General features: G+C 45.9%; 1 protein-coding gene across 6 annotated transcripts in view; it reads right to left on the minus strand.

The window, feature by feature from the left end:
- Positions 1 to 8,706: 8,706 nt before the first annotated feature.
- Positions 8,707 to 18,873, minus strand: part of TMEM217B (transmembrane protein 217B) — a 39,773-nt gene continuing 29,606 nt past the window's right edge. For 2 of the 6 annotated variants that reach the window (XM_070244502.1, XM_070244500.1), the window contains exons 2-3: positions 12,004 to 12,069; positions 8,707 to 10,836 (exon numbers count right to left, since the gene is read on the minus strand). In XM_070244502.1, coding sequence (XP_070100603.1) covers positions 10,255 to 10,809 — 555 coding nt within the window. In that variant the 5' untranslated portion in view covers positions 10,810 to 10,836; positions 12,004 to 12,069 and the 3' untranslated portion in view covers positions 8,707 to 10,254. Of the gene's footprint in view, positions 11,385 to 12,003; positions 12,215 to 18,873 lie in introns of all 6 variants that reach the window. The other 4 variants (XM_070244503.1, XM_070244504.1, XM_070244505.1 and 1 more) reach the window with 4 other exon arrangements.

An 18,873-nucleotide genomic window follows, 5' to 3' on the forward strand; every position in this document is an offset into this window, starting at 1 on the left:
GCTGAATTGAACTGAATTAATTAGAAAATTAGGGGAACAATGGGATGTAGAAAAGGGTTTGAAGACTGAAAGAGAGAGCAAGATAAACGAATCTTCATCACCTGTTGACACTGAAGGGACACAGTCTTGGATTCAGAGATCAGGGTTCAAGGACCAGCTCTTGCCACTGAGCCCCAGGACCTTGAATCAGTTACCTAGTCTCTAGGGGCCTAAGTTTCCCCATCATAAGAAGAAGCACTGACTGGGCTAAGCGGTCCTTAAGATTCGCTTCAGCCTGGGAACAGAAATCCAATCACATTACTCACTTGCTTAAAACATCTTTTAAGGGCAGGTAGTTTTTCCATTTTTTTTAAACCACAATCCATAGTAATAAATATAGTTTACAGTATGGCCTGGGGGGTGGGGAGTGTGTGTAAACACTATACGTATGTGAACACACATATAAATACATATGTACACACACACGTCTGTGTATTAGGGATTGGTCTGAGATAATGTAACAGAAATGTAAGTGTGCCTTAAATAAAATAGAAGTTATCTTTCACATAACCTGACTTCCCTCTCACAGTCTGGGGGTGTGCTTTTCAAGGCTCTTACACCCTCAATACACAGCTTCCAACTCTGGGCCCAAGGGGACTTCTCCGGTTCCTACCATCATGTCTGTATCCCAGACAGTGGGAAAAAAGAAAGACACAAAGGAGTGCATGGCATTCCTTTTAGGAGCGTGACCCAGAAGTGGCACACACCACCACTGTTTGCACTGTGTTGGCCAGAACTTAGTGACATGGCCACACCTGACTGCAGAAAAGGCTGGAACACGTAGTCTCCAGCTGGGCAGCTGCGGGCCAACCCTTGGGGATCTGATTATTAAAATGAAGAAGAGGACAATGGATCGTTGAAAAACTTGCGGTATCTGCCCCAATATGTAAAACTGAAACAGCATTTCACAAGACGTACTTACTCTTAATACGAAAAGTATTGCATCTCTCTATTTTATTCTAGTCTATTCCATTTCAATTTCCTTTTCATTTTTTAAAATACTGGCCTTGACCTACTAAACTGACTTCACCATCCTCGAATGGGGTACACGCCTCATTTTGAAAAACACTTCCCCAGAGCCAAGTGCAAACTCCTCAGCACTCCACAGCCCCCTCCCCGGCTGCCACCCACTAGCACGGCGGCAACCCAGCGAGCTCCCACTTCCTCAGACACACCATCACGTTCCCCACCTTCCTGTCTTTGCACTTGCTGTTCCCATCATCTGGGGAGCCTTCTGCCTTTCCCCCAATCCTCACCTCCCGCACCCCACCCAAACTAGCGTCCTGACAAACCATCTTCATTGTCCAAAGCCCAACTCGTGTGTCTCCTCCTCGAAGAAGCCTTTTCTTCCCCTAAGTCACCGGCAGAGTTGACCCATCCCCTGGTGCTGTCTCTGAACCCCTTATCTTCCAATATCCCAATTAATGTTCTTGGCTGTCAGCTTCCCCTCCTTGCTTGCAAGCCCTTCAAGGGCAGGAAAGCAGGTCTCATTCATCTTTGTATCACCAGCACCTTCCTCCAGGCCCAGCACAAAGTCCAGGTCCAATGCACGTTTGCCAAATTGACCAGAAGATGAGCGATTTCTCTCAGAGGAGGGGAAGCCTGCCCTGACTCTCTTAGGCTGAATTACTCCTACCTCTGTTTTGCTCTCCCAGTGCTTTCCTTGAGCCTCGCACACTGCCTGGTTGTGATTAACTTCAGGGGCCCTGCAGCCAGGCTGCCCGGGTTCAGATCCCAGCAATGCCACTTTGTGTGTGACTCTAGAAAAGTGACTTAACGTTCCTGGGCCTCAGTTTCCTCATCTGTAAAATGGGGAAAATAAGGTGATTTGCTTCATAGCGTTGTTGTGAGTTCATTCATTTGGAGCGGTGCCCAGTAAACACTCGATCAGCCTTAGTTATTGTGGTCTGTCTATGTATTTCTCTCCACTAGACCGGGGGGAAGAGTTACATCTCCCTTGGTGCTTGTTGCACAGGCCTTGCTCACAGTATGACTCCATAAATGTTGACTTTCGTGAGCAAGTCACCTGGAAATCCGGACCAGCATCATTTCCATATCTGGCTAGCCTGTCAAATTGTCACAAAGGGCAAGTCAATGAACATCTAGCCAAGTGTAACCTACTCGGGGAGAGACAGCCTGCCACATCTATTGAAATTCTTTGAGCAATTCAGCAAGCACGGCAAGCAAAGGGAAACTTGTGGATTTGTTTATTAAGACTGCCAACAATTTTTTGACTGGGTCTGAACCCTGAGGTAGTAAGGGGAAAATGTTTCATTATGAAGAGGGAGTTGGTGCTGCCCTGGGAAACAGAAGGTAGCGTTAGATGGGTACTTCTCTGTTTAACAGTGGGGTCCCCCAAGGGTGAGAGCTGAGTCTCCCAAACCCCTGTATCATTCAGGACCAGCTGCAGGAAACCAGAGACCACACCAGGTATTTGAGGCAGAAAGAAGTTGAACATAAAGAGTTGATTCCTTCAAAATCTTTGGAAGGGTAAAAGAGGCTTTGTGCTGGGCTTCTGGGAGCGACTCCTGGAATAACACCACTGAAGCTGCCTACCAGGAGAGCTGCTGCCACTGCCCCCCGCAGGAAGGTGAGGGTTAGGCAGCTACCTTTGGAACTGTAGATTTCCCGAAAATACCACCACGATAGCAGCCCTGGGATCAGGAGACCACAGCTGCCCACAAAGCTCGTGGCCAAACCCTGGAACGGTGCTGCAGAGACACGGGGTGATTCCAGGACCTTGTGTGCCAGTGGCAGTTGAAGGTGGCAGGAAGATGGCCCCTGCCTTACTGCTACCTTCCCAGGTTCATACTCCATGTCCAGCCCCCAGGACCACAGCTGCAAAGGAGTCTAGAACACTTGGTTTTAGCTTTCCACTCTGAGACACAGGAAGGTATAGTAGAGGGGTCGAAAGGGAGGCTGAAGCGCTCGGTTCACTGCATCCCCGCGCCCTCGCCCACCGCGTTCCAGCCACTGGCTGTCTGACTGGAACACTCAGCTTGTTCCCCCTGCTTGGAATTTTGCATTTGCTGTTCCCTCTGCTTGGAAAGCCCTTCCCTCAGATCTTCTCCATCCTGTTAATTATCACCTCCCCAGAGAGACGTTCCTTATCCAGAGACCTCCTAGATGCCCTTCTCCAGCGGGTCTTGGGTCTGTTCCTGAAACAATCAATCTCAAGAGGACGGAATTACTAGGAATGGCCAAGTCTCACTATCTGGGATCAAACTATAATGTCACCTTGCTGTGTTTTCATCTTACTCCTCTCACTAGCTGCAATTCTTATACTGTCTACACATTGGTGTTCACTGGCCTGTCACTTATCTCCCCTCCTTAGAGTGTAAGTTTCGCGAGAGCAGGAACTGCATCTGTTTTCTTCACCCCAGAGCTGCAACATCTAGAACAGAGCCAGATGAGCAGCAAGTGCTCAGTAAACATTTGCTCAATGAACCATGGCGAACTGGGGATAAGGTCGCCCTTTGGACTTAGTTCTGTTACCTAATTTATCATATCGTCTTGCAATTACTCCCTCACAGGCCCTCTTCTTGGTTCACGGCCAAGACCACATCTTGTTTTTTATTTTTGCTTCACTTCTTAGCACAATGCCCAGCCAGTTGTTGATAAGCCGTGCGTTTTGATGAATGGACAAAGGAGAGAAAGAAGGTGTGGACGCACACATTTAGGAAGCAGAGGTGTGTCCAGGATGTCAGAAGGTGGGGAGGAGGGAGCCTATTGTGCAAAGGTGATCAAATGCGAAATAAAATCATCTCAGTCAGGCCAGAAAATGCCGGAGATCCTCGAATAGGAGGGGGTGGGGCAGGCGGGGTCAGGCTGGGGTCAGGGTGGCCGCAGGAGGCTCTCTGGGCCAGAGGAAGATTGGATCTGAGAATCCTCGAAAAGGGGGCGCCAACGGTCTACTTGTGGAATTATAGGATTTCCAGTTGCTCAGCACTTTTTATGACTACTTTCTCCCCTTCCCTCTGAAAGGGTCTTTTTGTCCACTAAAACTTGTTGGAGAAGCAGATGGCTTTAAGGTCCATCCTCCACATCGTTCATCAAATACATCTTGTCAGTGCCACACTGTTGGGGTGAGAGAAAAACCAAAGATTCCTTTTATTTATTTATTTATTTTTGAGGAAGTTTAGCCCTGAGCTAACTGCTGCCAATCCTCCTCTTTTTGCTGAGGAAGACTGGCCCTGAGCTAACATCCATGCCCATGTTCCTCTATTTTATATGTGGGACGCCTACCACAGCATGGCTTTGCCAAGCAGTGCCATGTCCGCACCCAGGATCAGAACCGGTGAACCCCGGGCAGCCGAGAAGCAGAACATGCGAACTTAACCGCTGCACCACGGGGCCGGCCCCCAAAGATTCCCTTTTAAAAAAGATGCATTCCAGTGTTGCCCCTTGTGGGCTATATTTCTGAAGGGAAAAGCCAGCCTTGGTAGGAGGCGGAAGATTTTAGAAAAACACAAAGCCTAAAAACATTTTGACCTTTTTCTATCTTTAACATGTAAGTTATTCCTGACAATCACCATATAATTGTTTAACTCAGCCTGTTACATATACGCAAACACGCACAAACACAGAGACCCAAATACACATGCAAATATACACAGCATTCACATACACAAACACACACCCATAAAGCCCTTGTTTATGAAACAAAATGAATACAGTCAGAAGGCATTTGTAAAACCTATCTCCCGGGGAAGAGAATCATAACTCACTTATGATAAAAAAAAACTTAAGCGTTTAACCAAGCTTCTATTTTACTGACAACTGGTGAGAGGATGAAGAGGAAGAGGAAGGAAGCTGAGGAGGGTTCACTGAGGAGCCTGCCCACATGAAAGGCCGTCTCCAGAGTCAGGAGCTCAGCCTCCGTCACCACGGCAGCCTCACCCAGGCGCCAGCTCTCAGGGGCCTTCGTTAACCACTTGTTGGGTGAGCAAATTGATTGGAAAAAAAGAAAAGAAAAGCATCAATCCATAGATAGAGACTGATAGTCAGAAGAGACTGAAGAAAGGGAAAAAGAGGGCCTTGAAGGCCGAGAACAGTAGCAATGGATGTGGGCAGTTCTGGGGGAAAGGAAGCAGGGGGAAAGGAGACCCAAGGCCATGAGGAAAAAAGAAGTAGAGCAGGTGGAAATATTCACACATCTTGAAAGTGGTGGGGAGAAGTCAACCCAGAATGAAGTCTGTCCTCCGTGGGACACAGCTGCTAGGGGAAACTTGAAGTCACATGGGCAGAAGTGAGGTGGGAAAGATGCTCAGAAATACAGAATGGCTGTTTACCTAAGAGCAAGCACCTTCTGGGAGCAGCCAGCCAAGGCCGTGGGAACAGGGGGGACCCTCTTCTCTCTGGGGAAGTTCGTGCCTGCTTGCTTCCTCTTGTCGCCTTTGTCCCCTGCACAGAGCCCCTTACTTCCCCCTGAGGGGGAAACAATGGATAAGAGCTTACAGCTTCCTATCTCTGGGGTATCTGCACCTTCTCGGCCTCCCACCTTTCTGTTTCCTCCCCTACCTCCTCAGAGCTAAATCAGACTCTCCTCCAGGACTCAGCTTAAAGGTCTCCTCCTCCAGGAAGACTTCCCTGATTCTCCACTCTCCAAGAGTTGGGATTCCTCCTGTGGCCCACAGTGCTTCCCCCAGCACCTACTATCCTGGGCCCAAATGGCCCTGCGCAGTTGTGCCCCTCACTAGGCTGGGAGCCCTCGGGCTGTGGGCTGTGTCATGCCTTCCAGGATATTCTCCAGTTCCCAGCTCAGGGCCTGCTACCCGGCAGACACTCAGCAAACACGTGAAGAAAGGGAGGACTCAAGGCCAGAGATCTTCACAGGGGTGGGCGGCAGCTCTCGCGACACCTGTGCGCTTCAGAAGTCTTGGTGACAAGGAGCTGGAAGATTATGCGGTGTTTCTAGTGTCAGCGGCTGGTGCCACGGAAAGGACGAGGGCACGAGGAGAGGGACAAGGAAGCTGAAATCGCGTCCTCTGACTCCAGAAGTGAGCGAGCGGAGAGAGCAGTGGAAGAGGAGGCTGGAAGAGCCACAAGAACTCGCCCCTCACCAGCCCATCCAACCGCAACTACCATTTGGAAAATGAGGAACAACAGGCCATTCTGTTCTGCTGAGGGTTCGTGTCCCTTCGTTCCACAAATGTGTATTGAGCACCTGCTGTGTGCTGGGTGTTGTTCTGGGTGCTGGGGAAACAGCAATGAAGGATATATGGTGCTCATATTTGGGGGGTGGGGTGGTTACTATATATAGTAAGTCAGGTGATAAGTGTTATGAAAAAAATAAAGCAGGGTAAGTGGGTTAGGGAGGGATTGGGTGGGGAGGGGTTGTTTCACATAGTTTGGTAGGGAAGGCCTCTCTTATGACTTTTGAGCAGACATCTGAAGGAAACAAAACAGGAAGCCAGTGGATATCTGGAGTAAGAACATTCCAGGCTGAAGGAATGGCAAATGCAAAGGCCCTGAGGCTGGGGTGTGTAAGAGGAACTGCAAGGAGGCTGATGGGCCTGGAGCAGAGAGAGAGGACAAAGGGGCTAGAAAGGAGATCAGAGGGATGACAGGGAGCTGGATCACTTAGCCCCAGCACGACAGGGTAAAGACTCAGGAGTTTTACTCTGAGTGTGGTAGGGAACACTGGCAGGATATGAACAGCTGAGTGGAGAAGGGACATGATCTGACTTAGGTTTCAGTAGGGTCCCTCTGGCTGCCGGGTGGAGAACTGACTGTAGGGGGAACAAGGGTGGCGTCAGGGAGACCAATTGGGACGCTGCTATAGCAAAAGCCTGGTCAAAAGACGGTGACAGCTTGGGTCAGGGTGGTGGCAGTGGAGGCGGTGAGCTGTGGTGGCGTCTGGGTCTACACTGAAGGTGGGCTGACAGGGTTTGTCGAGGGGTTGGATAAAGGCTGGGAGAAAGAGGGAACCCAAGGATGACTCCTGGGTCTTTGACCTGAGCAACTGGAAGGCCGGAAGCGGGAAAGACTGGGACTTAGGGCAGGTTTTTGGGAAAAAATCACGAGTGTGGATTGGGACCTGTTTTGAGACGGCCACTGGGCACTAATGTGGAGATGTTACGGGCGCTAGTTATTGATTGCTGTGTGGCAAATTACTCCAAAACTTGGTGGCTTAGGAGAACACACATTTATTATGTCACAGTTTCTGTGGGTCAGCAACTCAGGCCTCACTTCCAACTCAGGGTCTGTCATCTGCAGGCAGGGTCTTCAGCCCGGGCTGTGGTCACCGCCAGACTTGACTAAGGGACGATGTGCTTCCAGGTTCACTCGTGGCTTTCGGTGGGATTCAGGTCCTTGTTGGCCAGAGAAGCCATTTCCTGGCCATGCGGTCCTCTCCCCCAAGATGCTCCCAAACTGGCAGCTGGCTGCCCTGAGAGAGAGCGAGCAACACTGGAGGCACTGTCTCTTTGTAAGCTAATCTTTGAGGTGACATCCCATCCCTTTGCCATGTTCTGTGTGTTAGAAGAGGGTCACTAAGCCCAGACTAGCGGACCGTCCAAGGGGAGGTGATGGGTGTGAATACCAGTTGGCTGGGAACATTGGGAACCGTGTTAGAGGCGCTTGCAACAGCGAGGAAGCAATTGGATCAACAAGAGCAGATTTCCGGGGAGACATACAGATTGGAGACGTCAATACGGGGTTATCCACGAAGGGCCTGGCCAAGGGGAGCTGGGAGTGACCGAGACAGAGACGAGAAGTGGAGCAAGGACTGAGTCCTGGAGCACTCCAATGTTTGGAGGTCAGGGCGATGAGGAGGAGCCAGCAAAGGAGACGGAGGAGGAGGGCCAGCGAGCCAGGTGGTGCATGGAGAGTGGCGGCCCTGGTGTCCCATAGGTCAGGACAGAGACCTGCTTACAGGACAGGAAGGGATCAGCTGGTTGAATCCCATGGAGAGGTCTGGCAAGAGAAGTCTGAGTGCGGGATTGGGCAGCGTGGACATCACCCTAACAAGTGCAGTCTCAGTGCAGTGCAGGGGCTTCTAGAGAGAAAGGGGGGCCAGGAAGCAGAAGCGGATGCAAACAACGGCTTTGGTGAGTGAGTCGGTGTAGAGGGGCGCGCACTCTTGTGTCTGAGCATCTTAAGCATCAGGTAACTCTTGGTTGAGCTGATTCTTGGAACTCTGCTTCTCCCTCCACCTCTTCCACACACTGGTCTCCAGTCTCCCCACCTCCCCACCACCAAGCCAGCCGGGATGGGGGATCAGAACCCTGAAGTCTGCCTACGTTTTATTTTTTGTTTTTGGTACCAGCGAGTCACAACCAGGCAAGGCACGCCTTGTGAGACTAGAGCAGGGACACACACTGTAAGTCCCCAGTCATCAGTTTGAGACCCAATACATCCCAACTCAGCCAACCCTGGAGGATCTGACTTACGAAGGCAGACAGCGCTAAGCAAAAGCTTATTGCGGACTGCCATCTGGTGGTCATTTTGGGAACTGACCTGGATCCAAATTTATCCCTCAGGACGGTGGGAAGAATTGAGTGAATTGTTAGAATAGTACTTGGCACTTATTCAATATTCAGTAAAAGTAGGCTACTGTCGTTACGCTCATGGTTTGGAGGGTGTGGCCAAAACAAACAGGGTCCTTTTGACTTCCCTCCCAACATTTTTTGAAGAGAAAGAAAATATCCTAAAAAGAGGTCCCTCTTTTTTTTTTTAATTTATTATTTTTTTTTTATCTTGGTAAAAGTAAGAGTGCTTCAGGGAATTAGGTAGGACATTCGTGTATGAAATCAGATGATCTAGATTCAAATCCTGATTTTGCTACTAGGTGACCTTGATCACATCACTTAAGCGCCCTGAGCCTCCGTTCCACCAAAACATAAAATGGGAGTGTTAAAATGAAAACTACACGAGGTGGTGCATTAATGTAAGGAGCTCTCGGTAAAAGATGCTCTCCGCTAGTTAACAGTAGTGGCATACCAACTGTCAGCGCAGGGTGTGTTGCTTCAAAATAGTGGTTCTCAGCTGGGGGCAATTTTACCCCCCAGGGAACATTTGGCAACGTCTGCAGACATTTTCAGTTGTTACAAGGGTGGGAGGATGCTACTGGCATCTAGTGGGTAGAGGCCATGTATGCTGCTAAACCTCCATGACGCACAGGACAGCCCCCTACAAGACAGAATTATCCAGTCCAAAATGTCCACAGCGCTTAAATTGAGAAATCCTGGAGCTTTCTTCAACGGGGATTCTTCTTGCCATGCTATGAACCAACATGAGAAACTGCTTTTTGGAAAGTATGAGGGAAGCAGAGGATGCGTGAAGCTGGACAGGGGTTCTTTCTATGGTTCCATGCAGGAGTAGAATGAGGCTCCACGTCACTGTGCTCTGCAACATGGAGACCACGAGCCAGCCGCATGTGGCTGTTGAAATTGAAATTATAGGCACATCTCATTTTATTGTGCTTTGTTTTATTGTGCTTCACAGATATGCATTTTTTATGAGATCCTCTACCAGCAAAAAGATTACGCCTCACTGAAGGCTCAGGTGATGGTTAGCATTTTTTAGCAATAAAGTATTTTTTAATTAAGGTGTGCACTTTGCTTTTTTTAGACATAAGGCTATTGCACACTTAATATAATATCGTGTAAACGTAACTTCTATATGCACTGGGAAACCAAAAAACTCAGTGACTTGCTTTATTGCGATATTTGCTTTATTGCAGTGGTCTGGAACTGAACCCGCCATCTCTCTGAGGTGTGCCTGTAATTAAAATGGAATAAAATTTAAAATTTCACTCCTGGGTTGGAATAGCCATGTTCCAAGTGCTCAATACTACATATGGCGAGTGGAAAGCATAGATATAGAACATTTCCATCAGCACAGAAAGTTCTATCTGACAGCGCTGTTCCAAAATGACTTAGCAGAACCATGCGTCTGTGGGGCAACCCACAAGAAAAAATTAGAAATGAAGGACATGCAGAGAGGAGGGGACCATGACAGACAAGAGCAAACACCAATGAGACGGTTACACAAGCACAAAGGTGGTATATAATTAAATGCTAAAACAAGTCACAAACACACTCATGCACAATAATTGATCCGTGCAACTCTCCCTCCCCCAAGAATCACTCTTAAGTGCATAAAACTCGAGGACCCTGAAAAGGCAAGTGGAATCAACAGAAGGCAAGTAGGAAAAGAGGGAGCGATGGTTGGGGAGCATGGTCCCTCTCTCTCTCTTCTTCCTGAGACAGTTCAGTTTATCTTGCGGTACAACGTTCCCAGCCCAACAGGCGCCCATGAATCGACTGTACTGATGGAGGACTGCCTGCGGCGACCTATCTTGCCAAACATCTTGGGGTCCTTGTAAAGGGTGTACATGTACTTGGTGATGAAGGGCAGACAGCAGAAGTACAAGAGCATGCGGGAGATTTGGAGGACCAACTCCAGGTAACTAAGCTCCTTGAACGCCTCTTTGACGGTCCCGTTGATGAGCAGGACAATGGAGAAGTTGATGAGCTCGCAGGTGACCATCCACAAGGCATAGCACAGCAGCCCCACGTAGTTGTTTATGTGAACGCAATAGAGGAGCAACAAGCTGACCACGATGGTGATGGTGGACAGGGTGATGCTGATGTCCTTCCTGTTGAAGATGACCCAAGCGACTAAGTCAGAGTTTGTGTCCATGTAGACACTGAACTTATCTTCATAGCCAACCAATGTACTCTGGTTCAAGTCAAAGATGAGGAACTGGATGGTGTTGAGGATAGAGAAGATGCCCACCAAGAAGGAGAACAACTTGCCATTCATTTTATATTTGTTTTACCAGAGCATCTGCTGCAGAAAAAAAAAATCATGGAGCTACATGACAAAATGGCAGAGCTATTCCTAGAACAACTCCTCCACACTAGATGTAAACGGCGAAGCTAAGAGTCGTAATGGCATATGGACAGGCAATGGGCTGGAAGTCAAGGGACATGGGGTCTGGTCCCTGCTCTGACCTAACTAGCTATAGGTGACCACATCACTGGGGAGTGAGGGCATTATTGCCCAGGATATTCCTCACATAGCTTCCAGCTCTGCTGTTCCAGTGACAGCTGTGTGTTAAGGTGGCAAAAAGGGTGCTCCTATCGGCGTTAGTCTTGTGGGAATTAGAAAGCTCCTGTATCTGGAATAATGACAGAGTCAGTTCTGGGCTCCTTTATGGGATATGTATTTCTCTGAAATCATAAATCTAGTATGGGGGCCAGCTCCGTGGCCGAGTGGTTAAGTTCGCGTGCTCCACTGCGGCGGCCCAGGGTTCGGATCCTGGGCGTGGACATGGCACCACTCGTCAGGTCACGTTGAGGCGGCGTCCCACATCCCACAACTAGAAGGACCTGCAACTAAGATATACAACTGTGTACAGGGGGGGTTTGGGGAGATAAAGCAGAAAAAAAAAGATTGGCAACAGTTGTTAGCCCAGGTGCCAATCCTTAAAAAAAAAAAAAAAAGAAGATTGGCAACAGTTATTAGGTGCCAATCTTTAAAAATAAATAAATAAATCTAGTATGGCTCCTCAGGGGCCTAGAATCATCCCTGACTGCACCCCCCCCCCCCCCGCCCCCGCCCACCGCCTCCCTTTCTTTCCTTCCAAGCCCTTAGAAATGGAATTTCCCTGCTTTGCTCCCTGGGTCTGATCCACACTTGTCCCAGCTCACAGGGTTCAGCTAGCAGTGAGTGGAGCGGAGGAAGGTTGATGGAGCCAAGGCTTACTGTCTTCTCTGCCCAGGGCCAAGGTGCCTTAACAATAAGCCGTGGTTGTATAGGTGAGGACCCAGCTGGCAGACCTCCGGCTGCAACCTAGGTTAGACCTGAACTCTATCTAGAGACGGGCTCCAGCCAGGGTGGAGATGCCTAGAGCCCAAGCAGACCCTGCTGAGGGTATGTTCATCACAGAGGGCCTGAGGCTGGGATAGACTGGGTCCCATTGCTAAGGTCCCTCCCATCCCATCGCCTTCTTACCAGCTCCCAAGTCAGAGAACTCCAGAGCAAAGCTCTCTCCTCTTCTCACCACAATGGCGAGCTCCACTGTAGGGGAGACGGAAGGGGAACAGTCACGCACGAGGGGAACGGGTGCAGTCCTCTGGCTGATGTGTTTCCAATGGGGGACAACCCATTGGAAGCCTGACATGGCCTCCTTCTGAGGTGACTGGAACAGGGCTCTTGTCCAGTCCTGTCAGAGAACAGAGAGGCTGCTGATGGCCTCCCTCCAGCCTTCTCACTCCCTCCCTCCACCCCAAATATTCTTTTTTGTTTCTTGTTAGCAATTCTTTTTTTTATTGTGGTAAAATATACATAACATAAATTTTACCATTTTAACCCTTTCTGAATGTACAATTCAATGGCATTAAGTACATTGACATGGTCGGGCAACCATTACCACCACTCATCTCCAGACTTTTTCACATTCTGTAATATGAAAAACTCTGTACTCTGTATGGAGGATCTTACAGAGAAAAACTCTGTACCCATCAAACATTAACTCCCCGACCGCCTCCCCCAGCCCCAGTTACCCACTACTCTACTTTCTGTCTTTGTGAATTTGACTATTCTAGGTACCTCAGATGAGTGGAATCATACAGCATTTGTCCTTTTGTGTCTGGCTTATATCACGTAGCGTAACGTTTTCAAGGTTCATTCAAAATATTCCTCCACTTTATTCCTCACTATCCTCCCAACTCTGTGTGACTCCAGAGTTTAGTCCTTGATCCACAAACCTCTCGCTGCACCCCAGGGCCTGGAGGGTCACAGGTCGGGTGGGAGAGGCAGTGTGCTGGCCAGTGGATGGCTACATTGATAGTTTCCTGTCCCCATCAACCAAACCTCACCTCGTCCCGACTCACAGAGAAGCTTCCAGAGCAGCCATCACCCACTCAAAAATAGGGCCCCGACCACACAGGCTTGTTCCTGTGGTTTAAGCCTGTGTTGCAGAGTTCAAGGCAGTGTCTTTATAAATCCCACTGGGTCCTCACCCCTGCCGCCCCAGCCTTGGTTTTGGCCCTAGCACCTCCCTCCTCGGTCGCTGTAATAGTGGCCTAACTTGTCTTTCTGCCTCCTGTGAGTTCCTCTGGTACATTCTATTCATTCAACATTCACTCAGCAAACATCCATTGAGCGTCTAGTGAGCTTGGTAGTGGAGATACACAGGTAAACATTCTAGTGAGGAAGCTAGACAAATTAAAAAAAACAAATGAATAAAATATTTTTTAAAAAAATTTTAAAAAGGAAAAGAAAACTTACAGTGCAATGTGATAAATGCTGTGAAGGAGGTGGCCCAGTGTCCTTAAGATGTAACAAGATCTATGCCAGAATGGGAATCAGTGGAGACTTTCTGGAAAAGGCAATCATTGAGCCTGTGTCTTAAAGGATGTGGGCATTAACTGGGTGGAAAAAGGAGGGACTTCAGCCCTGGCAAAATGGACAACATCCAGGTAGGCACAGGGACAGGCAAAACCCATTTTGGAAACAGCAAGTTTGGTCTTGAGCTACATGAGTTCCCAGGGCCAGAAAAGGAAAGGGCCTCATCCGCCACCTGCTATGTGGAAGTTTCTCTGGAAGGTAATGGAGAGATCTGAAAGGGTCTTAAGGGTGTGTGGGTGTTTGTGTGTGTGTGTGTGTGTGATGATCTGATTTGCATTTTATGAAAATCTTTCTTGCTGCCATAGGGACCATGGATCAAAAATGGGGCAAGATGGGGCTGGTCCCATGGCCGAGTGGTTAAGTTCGCACGCTCCGCTGCAGGCGGCCCAGTGTTTCGTTGGTTCGAATCCTGGGTGTGGACATGGCACTGCTCATCAAACCATGCTGAGGCAGCGTCCCACATGCCACAACTAGAAGGACCCACAACGAAGAATATACAACTATGTACTGGGGGGCTTTGGGGAGAAAAAGGAAAAAAATAAAATCTTAAAAAAAAATGGGGCAAGAGTGGAGGCAGACAGAGCAGCTGAGAGGCTGTTGAAAGAAATAGGGTGAAGTAAGGCAACAGAGGGGTGGTTAGGGTGTGCTTTTGGGGTTTGGGGCAATAGGAGAAGGAGCCTGGAATGAGCATCTAGGTGGAGGGTGGCTCATTCACTGAGGTGGGGTGCATGAAGGCAGAAACACACTTAGAAATCAATAACAGAAAGATTTCTGGAGAATCCCCAAATATCGAAACAAAGTAGCGCATTTATAAATAACTCATAGATCAAAGAAGATATCAAAGGGAAATCAGAAAATATTTTTAACTGACTAAAAATGAAAACACAACATACCACAATTTGTGTGATGCCATTAAAGTAGCACTTAGGGGATATTTTATAGCACTATATGCCTGTATTAGAAAATAAGATTATGGACAGCTAATTTTTGATAAAGGAACCAAGAACTTGCAGTAGAGAAAGGAAAGTCTCTTCAATAAATGGTGTTGGGAAACTGGACAGCCACATGCAAAAGAATGAAAGTAGACCATTATCTTACACCATACACAAAATTTAACTTGAAATGGATTAAAGACTTGAATGCAAGACCTGAAACCATAAAACTCCTAGAAGGAAACATAGTCAGTACATTCTTTGACATTGGTCTTAGCAGTATCTCTTTGAATATGTCTCCCCAGGCAAGGGAAACAAAAGAAAAAAATAAACAAATGAGACTACATCAAACTGAAAATCTTCTACACAGCAAAGGAAACCATCAACAAAGTGATAAGACAACCTACCAATTGGGAGAAGATATTTGCAAATCATATGTCTGATAAGGGGTTGATATCCAAAATATATAAAGAACTCATACAACTCAACAATAAAAAACAAACCACCCAATAAAAAAATGGGCAGAGGGTCTGAACAGACATTTTTCCAAAGAAGATATACAGGTGGCCAATAGGTATATGAAAATATGTTCAACGTCACTAATTCTTAGGGAAATTAACCACAATGAGATATCACCTCACGCCTGTCAAAATGGCTATTATTAAAAGATAAGAAACAACAAGTACTGGAGAGGATGTGGAGAAAAGGGAAAATTTGTACACTGCTGGTGGGAACGTAAAGTGGTTCAGCCACTATGGAAAACAGTATAGAGATTCCTCAAACAATTAAAAATAGAATTACCATATAATCCAGCTATTCTACTTCTGGGTATTTATCCAAAGAAAACAAAAACACTAATTCAGAAAGAGATGTGTACTCTTATGTTCATTGTGGCATTATTCACAATAGCCAAGACTTAGAAACAACCTAAGTGCCCATCAACAGATGAATGGATAAAGAAGATACGGTATGTATGTGTATATATATATATATATATATATATATATATATATATACATATACACACACACCAGCCCAGCCTTTCTATATATGCCCAGCCTTTCTCTATATATACAACAGCATACTATTCAGCCATGGATGGACCTTGAGGGTATTATGCTAAGCTAAATAAGTCAGATGGAGAAAGCCAAATACCATATGATTTCACTCATATGTGGAAGATAAACAAACACACACACATATAGATACAGAGAACAAATTGGTGGTTACCAAAGGGGAAGAGGAATGGAGGGAGGGCAAAAGGCGGCATTTGTATGGCGATGGATGGCAACTGGACTTTCGGTGGTGATCATGGAGTACTCTACACAGAAGTCAAAATATAGCTATGTATATATGAAATTTATATGATGTTATAAACCAATGTCACCTCAATAAAAAAGAAAATAAGAAAGGTCTTAAATCAATGATCTCAGCTTCTACCTCAGTTTTGAGAAAGTATAAAAAGTAAATTAAAGTCAAAGTAAGTAGAAGAAAATAATAATGATCAGAGCAGAAATCAATGAGACAGAAGACAGAAAGAGAAGAGATAAAATCAATGAAACCAAAAGCTGGTTTTATTAAAAATTAATAAATCTCTAATCAGGCTGATTAGAGGAAAAAAAAAAGAGAAACACAAAATAACAATATCAGGAAGGAGAGCAGTGACTTCACTACACATTCCACAGATATTAAAAAGAATAATAGGGAGCTAGCCCGGTGGCCGAGTGGTTAAGTTCTCGCGCTCCGCTTCAGCAGCCCAGGGTTTCGCTGGTTCAAATCCTGGGTACAGACATGGCACCACTCATCAGACCATGCTGAGGAGGCATCCCACATGCCACAACTGGAAGGACCCACAACTAAAAATACACAACTATGTACCAGGGGGGCTTTGGGAGAAAAAGGAAAAATAAAATCTTTTTTAAAAAAAAGATAAGGGAATATTATGAACAGCTGTATGGCAAGAAATTTGATAACTTATGTAGAATGGACAAATTTCTTAAAAAACGCAAACTGCTAAAGCTTATTCAAGAAGAAATAGATAAGCTCAATAGTCCTATATCTGTTTTTTAAAAAATTGAATTCGTAGTTAAAAACTTCCCACAGAGAAAATTCCAGGTCCAGATGGCTTCACTGCTGAATCCTATCAAAGATTTAAGGAAGAAATAAATACCAATTTTACATAAACTCTTACAGAAAATTTAAAAGGAAAAAATACTGCTTTCTATGAAGCAAGCATTACTCTGGCACCAAAACCTGACGGAGACATTGAAGAAGAAAACTACAGACCAATATCCCCCATGAACATAGACGCAAAAAATTCTAAGCAAAATTTAACAAATCTAATCCAACAACATATGAAAAGGATTGTACATGATGACCAAGTAGAGTTTATCCCAGGAATGTCATGGTTGGTTTAACATTTGAAACTCTATCAAAGTAGTTCACCCTGTTAATCATCAAAAAAATAATCTCAATATATGTAGAAAAAACATTTGACGATATGCAACATTTATTTCTGATTTTAAAAAACTTTCAACAGAGCAGGAATAGAAGGGGATTTCTTCAACCTGATACAGGACAACTACGAAAATCTACAGCTAACACCATATCTAATGGAGAAAGACTGAGTGCTTTCCCTCCAAAATCAGGAACAAGAGAATAATGCCCCTTTTCACTACTTCTACTCAACATTGTACTGGAGGCGCTAGCAAGTGCAGTAAGGCAGGAAGAGGAAGAAGAAAAACGGTCCCTATTTGCAGACAACATGGTTCACTATGCAGAAAATCTGATGGAATCTACAAAAACATGATTTGACCTAATACATGAGTTTAGCAGTATTGCAGGATACAGGATCAATATACAAATAATTGTATTTCTATATGCTAAAAACAAACAATTGGAATTGAAATTTAAGAAATAACGCCATTTACAATAGCATCAAAAATATAAAATACTTGAAGACGAATGTGACAAAAGATGTGAAAGATTCGTACATTGAAAACTACAAAGCATTGTTGAGGGAAATTAAAGAAGACTTAAGTGCATGGAGAGAGACTGTTTTCATGGGTTAGAAGATGCAATATTGCTGAGATGTCAATTCTCCCCAAATTGATCTTATAGATTCAATGCAATTCCAATCAAAATCCCATTAGGCTTTTTAAAAATAGAAATTCTAAGCTGATTCTAAATTCATAGGGAAATGCAAAGGATGCAGAATAGCCAAAACAATTTTGAAAAAGAACACATGGAGGGGCCGGCCCCGTGGCTGAGTGGTTTAGTTCGTGCGCTCTGCTTTGGTGGCCCAGGGTTTTGCTGGTTCGGATCCTGGGCGCGGACATGGCGCTGCTCATCAGGCCACACTGAGGCGGCATCCCACATAGCACAACCAGAGACACTCACAACTAGAATATATACGACTATGTACTGGGGGGCTTTGGGGAGAAGAAGAAGGAAAAAAAGAAAAAGATTGGCAACAGTTGTTAGCTCAGGTGCCAATCTTTAAAAAAAGAACACAGATGGAAGAATGAGATTTAAAGACTTATAAAGCTACCACAATCCAGACAGAGTGACGTCGGCACATAGACTAATAGATCAGTGGAATAAAATAGAGTCCAGAAATAGGCATGTGAGTACATATAAAGTTAATTCAGTAGAGAAAGGATAATATTTTCAACAATTACTGTTGGCAAAACCAGATATCTAGGTGCAAAAAAGTGAACTTTGATCTATATCTCTCACCATATATTAAAAAAACTCAAAAGGTATTATATATCTAAGTATAAAACCTAAAACTACGGCTTCTAGAGGAAAACATAGGAGAAAATCTTCACGATCTTGGGTTAGGCAGAGATTTCCTGGGTGTAATAACTGAAAGTGTGATCCATAAAAGAACAAATTCATAATTGGACCTCACTGAAATTAAAAATCTCTCTGCTCTTCAAAAGACACTCTTGGGGCTGGCCCCATGGCCGAGTGGTTCAGTTTGCTCTCTCCGCTGTAGGTGGCCCAGTGTTTCGTTGGTTCGAATCCTGGGTGCAGACATGGCACTGCTCATCAAACCACGCTGAGGCAGCGTCCCACATGCCATAACTAGAAGGACCCACAACGAAGAACATACAACTATGTACTGGGGGGCTTTGGGGAGAAAAAGGACAAAATAAAATCTTTTAAAATAAAAAGACGCTCTTAAGTGAATGAAAAGACAAGGCACAAACTGGAAAAAAATATTTGCAAATCCTATATCTGATAAAGGACTTGTATCCAGAAAATATAAAGAACTCCCCAAATTCAACAATAAAAAAACCCCCTAGGGGCCAGCTCGGTGGCGCAGCGGTTAAGTGCGCACGTTCCGCTTCGGCAGCCCGGGGTTCGCTGATTCAGATCCCGGGTGCAGACATGGCATTGTTTGGCACACCATGCTGTGGTAGGCGTCCCACATATAAAGTAGAGGAAGATGGGCATGATGTTAGCTCAGGGCCAGTCTTCCTCATCAAAAAAAGGAGGATTGGCGGCAGATGTTAGCTCAGGGCTAATCTTCCTT

This window comes from Equus caballus, chromosome 20 (assembly GCF_041296265.1).
Source record: "Equus caballus isolate H_3958 breed thoroughbred chromosome 20, TB-T2T, whole genome shotgun sequence".
In the NCBI taxonomy this organism is placed as follows: domain Eukaryota; kingdom Metazoa; phylum Chordata; class Mammalia; order Perissodactyla; family Equidae; genus Equus; species Equus caballus.